The 6,754-nt window shown below is 53.0% G+C and overlaps 1 protein-coding gene across 1 annotated transcript; it reads right to left on the reverse strand.

Annotated features, from left to right (window-relative positions):
- Nucleotides 1–479: 479 nt before the first annotated feature.
- On the reverse strand, nucleotides 480–5,811 carry CNGA4 (cyclic nucleotide gated channel subunit alpha 4). The gene is made up of 5 exons (XM_024756959.1): nucleotides 5,713–5,811; nucleotides 5,407–5,513; nucleotides 4,494–5,133; nucleotides 3,371–3,720; nucleotides 480–1,649 (listed from the first exon to the last, which is right to left on the reverse strand). The coding sequence occupies exons 1-5, from the start codon at nucleotides 5,754–5,756 to the stop codon at nucleotides 1,138–1,140; spliced, it is 1,653 nt and encodes a 550-aa protein (XP_024612727.1). The 5' UTR covers nucleotides 5,757–5,811; the 3' UTR covers nucleotides 480–1,137.
- Between the last annotated feature and the right edge of the window lie 943 nt (nucleotides 5,812–6,754).

A 6,754-nucleotide genomic window follows, 5' to 3' on the forward strand; every position in this document is an offset into this window, starting at 1 on the left:
TAGTCCTGGGAACTACTCTCCCCTTGGAATCAGTCCCAAGAGCAAGGTAGCCCCGGCCTCAGCTTCCAGGGCTGAACCAAAGGAAGGAAAAAGGAGCAGAGGTATTTCCTCTGGCTTACTAAGCTAGATCAAACCCTTCAGAGCTCATGAGGTTGAGGACACAAACTCTGCTGTGAGATGCAATGGTCAGTGTGTATATGTGAATGTGTCTATGAAAACATGTGCACACTTACAGCAGTGTGATGCATAAGCCTGCTTTGCCTTGGCTCAGTGCTTCTTTTTTTTGCAGTACGCGGGCCTCCCACTGTTGTGGCCTCTCCCGTTGCGGAGCACAGGCACCGGACGCACAGGCTCAGGGGCCATGGCTCAAGGGCCTAGCTGCTCCGCGGCATGTGGGATCTTCCCAGACCAGGGCACGAACCCACGTCCCCTGCATGGGCAGGCGGACTCTCAACCACTGCGCCACCAGGGAAGCCCGGCTTAGTGCTTCTTGATTCATCAGGTACTCCCGCCTCTTTGAATCCAGCCCACCAACTCTACACAGCCTGTGCCCCTTGCCCCTGTAACCGAGAATTCAGACAGAATTCATCCTGGACCACATTGGCTTTGCTTTTTCCCATCAGCCCCATAAACGCTTAGTGAGGAAGTAGATATTTATTGAAGTGCTACTTGCAGGGTAGACTTGTGAACCTCCCATATGGAGGGGCATTTAAAAGATATCTTGGAACAAGAGGGTTATGGGAGTACTTTTGTGTGTTCACAAGTGTGTGCAAACCTGTGGAAGGCATGTGTGTGTACTGATGTGTGATTCTCAGTATATGTGTGTTTATGGGGCGTGTGACTGAATGTGCATATATGATGTGGGTATAAGACGTATCTATGTGAGAAAGCATGTGTGCTCTGAGAAGGGGAACTCCAGAGCATTTTATATGGATTTCACAGTCTCACGGCCAGTGTGGATATATGCAAATAGGTGTGTGTGCGTGCGTGTGTGTGTGTGTGTGTGTGTGCTGCGTGAGCAGGGGATAAATGTGTGTTATACTCCTGCATCTCTAGGTGGTGCACCTACATACCCAATTCACTCCCATCTCTGTAACCTAGCAGACTGGATGGCAGAGTTTCTGCAGGCAGGCTTTCCTACAACTCTGGATTCAATTGGTGGTGGGGGTCTGGGGAATGGCCATGGGGTCCCTCTGGGCTTGGGGGTCCCTCCTGGCCAGCTCTGCCCTCTCCATCCTTGGATGTTCCCTCCCCAGGTTCGCCCTCATCGTCGGCCTCGGCCAGGTCCTCAGGCGTTGGCCACTCCTGAGTCTGCCACTCCAGCCGCTCGATGCGATAGGCGATCTTGAGCGCACTGGACTCCAGCTCAGCCAGGAGTCGTGCGAACTTGGTCTGCGGATCATCGAGTTGCTGGTCGAGGCCTCGCAGCTGGGCCTCCATGGCCTCCTGTAGGGCGGTCCCAGCTGCCTCGGCATTTACGTCCAACTTGTTCATTTTGAGCAGGATCTCACGGCCCTTTTCCTCCATGACGGCCTGGGCCTGTGGATACTCGCTCAGCACTTCCTGCAGGTCCTCCTTGCTCAGGTAGAACAGATCCGAATAACCTAGACTCTTGATGTTGGCTGTACGGTGGTTCCCAGACATGTTCCCTGTGGCCACGGGCAGACATGTGGGAGGTTAGTCAGGGTGGGCGTGAGGGGGTGAGGGGGCATCTCCCTCTGGAGCCAGGACCCCCACTTCCACATTTGTGCTTCTGAGCCTCTCTTCCTGCCTCATTAATTCTCTCATCCAGTAGAGTACTGGGTAGGGACTGGGCCCTGTGCTGGTTGGGTATCAGTGACCTGCCTCCAAGAGTTCACAGTCTAGAGGACTTAGACATTTCAGGGGATAGTTATGTAACAGTATAGCCAATGCAGCGTAGCTGTGCATCTGGTACTGTGGGAAGACAGGCAAAGAGCCCCTGACAAGCTGTAAGGCAGAGAATTTAGGGAAGCCTGGAGGAACTGATGCCTGGACTGAGTAGGAGGTAACTAGGGGAGGGGGTGGGGAGGGCAGCTAGGCGAGCAGAGGGATGGACTTAGGAAAGAGTCAGGTGGTTACAGAATACAGTAAGCAGTCCAGGGAGGCTGAAGTTCAGGGTGTGAGGAGAGATGGAGAGAGCCAGGTCATGCTGGCCTCGTAGCCCTGGCAAGGAGTCCAGACCTTGTGTTGAGGACAGTGAGAAACTATTGAAATATTTTAAGCAGGAGAACTGTATGGTGTCATTTGCATTTTAGAAAGACATTGGTGGGTGGTGGGTGGGAAGACAGGTTCGTCTGAATGCTGCAACGTCTCAGAGGTAGAAGGATCTTAGAAGGGGCAAAGGAACTACCGTTTTTTGAACTCTTGCTATGTGCCAGGCATTGCACTGGGTGCCTCACTCATAGCTCATTTAATCCTCCCAAATAACTCTTTGGGTTTTTAATATCATCCCTCTTGGGTAGGTGAGGAAACTGAGGCCTAAAAGAGGGAAGTGACTTGTCCAAAGTCAGGTAAACAGTGGCCAACTACATACAAGATGTGGGTCTTGAGGGGGTCCTTGGAGAAAGATGTGAGGCATTTAGGACATCCCTCTGGAGAGTGGGATCCCCAGACTGAGAGCACATCCAGTGCTCTCACGCCCTTTTCAGTCTTTCCCATCTCCTGTGGCCTCAGTGTCTTTACCTGTGATTAGGTATAACAACTCCTACTGCACAGGCTGATAGGAGGAACAAATGAGCCAGTGTGCAGTACCTGGCCTGGACTGGAGCTGATGCAGCAAATAGGAATTCCTTCCTTCTACCTTCCTTTCCACTTGGCTATGAGATATTTGTTTCTTGTACTATTCCCAGGAGTGTATACTTATTACCTGTGTGACGTTGGACAAGTTCCCCAAACTCTCCGTGCTCTGATTTCCTTACCTTTAAAATGGGGATAATAGTACCTACTTTATAGAGCTGCTGTGAGAATTTGATGCGTTGGTACATGTGGAGAACTTTGAACAAGGCATGTAGTAAGCAGGCAATAAATATTAACCATTATTATTATTATTATTGATGGTTATTATCTCTGCACTTTCCACTGATCTGTTGGTGCCTTGGGTGGCTATCCACAGAGCAGGTCTACTCTCTCTTCCAAGGACCCACCCTGCTCATTGACCTTGGCACAGCCTCTTCTCAGGGAACAGACCCTCCTTGTCCCGCTTCTCTCTTGAGCCCTCTAGTGGCTCAGGCAAGGGCCAGGTGTCCTTAATCTGTAGGCTCTGAAGTACCACCTGGTCTCAGCATGGGGTTCTGCAGTCCCCATTCCCCTCCCCTAGCCCTGTCTCCGGAACGAATGATGGCGTGCCCACCTTTGATGTTGATGATGCTCATCTCCCCAAAGTAGAGCCCTGCACCAAGCACAGCATACTGAGTGACACCATCATCGGCTACCACAGCCAGCTGACCCTCTCGGATGATGTACATCTCTCGGCCAATGTCCCCCTTGCGGCAGACATATTCGCCTGGTGAGTAGGTCTGGGGCTGCAGCTTCAGCACCAGCTCCTCCAGCAGGCTGGCCTCACAGTTCTGGAAGATCTGCACCCGGCTCAGAGTAGGCAGGTGTACAGACACGGCCACTTCTGCCCGCAACCGCTCAGGCAAGTGCTGTAAGATGGCTACCTCATTGGTCATCTTCTTGTTGATCTGCAGGTGCTGGTACCTGGGGGCAAGGTACATCATCAGTCCTCACCAGCCCACTACATGCCTCCCTCTACGTCTTCCATCAGGGCTCTCAGCTCACCCTCAGCCAAGAACCCAACCACACCAAGTTCTCACAGGAGTCATGGGAATACTTGACAGTTGGTTGATAAACATCTTTAATGCACTACCTGCTGGTCAGAGATATGTTTTGACAGCTTCTCCCTCACCCAGGGCCTGGAAGCCTCCACCAGTGAACAGTGACTAGGATACCCTTTAGCTCTTGTCAGGATCTACTCACCCACCATTCAGCGATGTCTTGTACCATATCACCGATATCTACTTCAGTCACCAAGCCCCATCTTCTTTAGCGATCCTCTGCTCTAGGTCCCCAACTTGGTGACACTTCCCCTTGTTCAGCCTACAGTATGGACTCCATGACATAGTCAACCGTCTTGTTGTTGGCCATCCCCTGAGGAGTATTGCTTTTCCCTCTTACCTCTTCCAGGACCTGAGTCCTACCAGGTGGTGGCAGTTCCCATTCCCTGGGTTCTGGGTTATCCTTCCTTGTGTACGAATTCCTCTCCCTGTCAATCTTTTACCCAACCCCTCGCCCTAAGTCCATATCCAATTAGTGGAGGAAATCCTTTTCCAAGTCCCACCCAGTGAACCCTCCAATGAGCCACATCCTGAATGCCCTGCCTGACCCACCAGGCAATAAGAACCCAGCCACCTTCCTCAGATTCTATCCAGTACACCTCTCCCTGTCCTGGTCTGGAACCCCAGCATCCTCACCAGTCAATGACTCGCCGCTGCCGCCTGCGGTTGACGTGACGCAGCTTCACGTATTTCTTCACCAGGGCGTGGTCTGGGTAGAAGGCTGCATCTGCAGTGTTCATGTTGTAGATGCTCATGCTACCCATGATGGTGGCGAAACCCATGACGGCCAGTAGGAAGTCTCCCACCATGAAGAGGTACTCCTCCTCCCGGTCTGGCAGCGGTGTATCGCCCACGGTGGTCAGGATCAGCGTGGAGAAGTAAAAGCTATAGAGGTACTGGCGCCGCAGCTGCTCAAAGCCAGGCTGCGCGGGGTCGGGGTACACCCAGGCGTCAGTCCCGAAGTCCAGGTACCGGGACAGGGCAAAGTATAGGCAGCTGTTCCAATGGATGACAGCAAAAACGTAAAGCATCAGCTTGGTGACGTGGAAGGCATTCGGGTGAACTGTGTGGGTCTCCATGCGGTCAAAGGCCTCAAAGAGGCAGGGCACCCGCAGAAAGCGGTTCAGCCTCAGTGTGGGTGTGTGCGGAGCCAGACTCACATAGGCCACTCCCGTGGGTAACAGGGAAGCCAGGTCCAAGAAGAAGCTCCAGGTGCGAACGTAGCGACTCGAGATCCTACCCTTGTCCACCACCAGTATGCCTTGTTCCAAGAATCCTGGTGGGGGTAGTGGGGGCCGCCGTGGGTGGTGTCAGATATAGGGTGGAGTTAGGGCATCTGCCTGCTCCAGAAACGAGGTTGAGGGTGGGCAGGCCAGGGCAGGCCAGGGAGACAGTTACCAGGGACAGGGTGGGGGCTGGCTTAACCCTGCTCCAGGGTTTCTGGGGTGAGCCCAGGGATACCGTCAGGGAGGGGGTCACTTTCTTTTTACTAAGAGGCTCTCTTTAGGAAGGGAACATGGAAAAAAAGTTAGTACTGAGACTCACTGACCAGTGTGGAAGCGCACCACGATGTCCAGTAGGTAGAGCAGGTCACTCGTGCAGTCCAGTACTAACCAGGCCACCAGATAATAGCGCTGCAAGTCGGGGAAGCAGGCTCTGCATGGCAGGGACAGAAAGGACTGGCTTAAGGGCGCCCTCTGTGTGGTAGGTGTTCTCCCGCAGCTGCTGAGCATTAAGCGCTGGCTCTCCTATAGACGCCGCCCCTACACCAGCCCCGTGCAAGGGACCCGCCCCTCTCCTGGGCCTCACTCTTTAGCCCTGGTCTCTGCTTAAGGCCTTTCCCATAGCGCCAAACCTGCACACGACGATGATGAGGTTATACATTACTGGGAAGACCATAATGTTCAGCCACCAGTAGTAGTAATCCCCAGATGGGTCCAGGACAGGCAGCAACTTCCTGTGGGCAAGAGGGGAAGTTGTGCTTCACTTATTCACCGTTCAGTGCTGCGGTTGTGACCGGAAGCAGCAAAGAAGGATCAGGCTCCATCTGGTGAGGCAGACAGATCTTACACAGGGGACCAGGATCTCTCACCTGGCCTTGGGTGGGGCAGAACTGCTGGACTCTGTCATCTTCACTTTGCTGTCCTGGCTCATGGTTCTGTGGCCTGGTCCCTGGGTGTAAGATACCCAGGGCCTCTGCCTGCAGGTGGCTTCAGGAGGTGGGGGTAGTGCCAAGCTGCCCTTGGTCTCCAGGTGCGATTCCTCCGTCTTTGGCTTCTAAAGCTCTTAGCAACACAACCAGGGCCAGCCGCTACTGAAGGAATGGAGGCAGTGTGGCTCCAGCGCTCCGCCCCCTCTCCTAGGGCCTGGGCTTACACCTGCCCAACTAAACATCTCTAATGGGGTCCCTGGAGATGGTGGAGGTTCATGCCTCAGACGTTAAGGCTACGCCTCGTCTCCCTCCGCCTTCCTCAAAGTTGAACTACACAGGGGCCCTCTAGTCAGGACACCTGTGTGTCAGTGTAGGCTCAGAAATTCATTCTGTTTTACCCTGTGCACGTTCCCTGCTTGCATCTCATTTTTTATTCATTGAACAACTATTCACTGAATGGCTCATTTGTGTCAGGTGCTGAACTAGTCTCCAGGGACAAAGAATGCCTGTCACATCAGATATGAGCTCTGTTTCCATTACCTGCACCCTATCCTTCCTGCTGGATGAGTGTGATGGGGGCCATCCTGTGGCATTTTTGCCCTCATTCCCTTCTTGTTACCTCTCATGCCTGATCTCACCCGTTATTTCATGTGCTTTCTAGATCCTCAACCTCTTTCAGTTTTCCCTTTCAGTGAACATGCTTAAACCTCCCATACCAGAACAAACAAAAAAATCCTGAAAATTC

Source organism: Neophocaena asiaeorientalis, unplaced genomic scaffold (assembly GCF_003031525.2).
Source record: "Neophocaena asiaeorientalis asiaeorientalis breed wild unplaced genomic scaffold, Neophocaena_asiaeorientalis_V1.1 scaffold504, whole genome shotgun sequence".
Lineage (NCBI taxonomy): Eukaryota > Metazoa > Chordata > Mammalia > Artiodactyla > Phocoenidae > Neophocaena > Neophocaena asiaeorientalis.

What these genes read in the sequence shown, in the direction of transcription:
- CNGA4 (XM_024756959.1), bottom strand. Translation starts at nt 5,756, where the DNA reads ATGGTCTTCCCAGTAATGTATAACCTCATCATCGTCGTGTGCAG. An exon ending in CTCATCATCGTCGTGTGCAG is followed by an intron (nt 5,514 to 5,712) that starts GTTTGGCGCTAT and finishes CCTGCCATGCAG; the next exon opens with AGCCTGCTTCCCCGACTTGC. An exon ending in CAGCGGCGAGTCATTGACTG is followed by an intron (nt 3,721 to 4,493) that starts GTGAGGATGCTG and finishes CCTTGCCCCCAG; the next exon opens with GTACCAGCACCTGCAGATCA.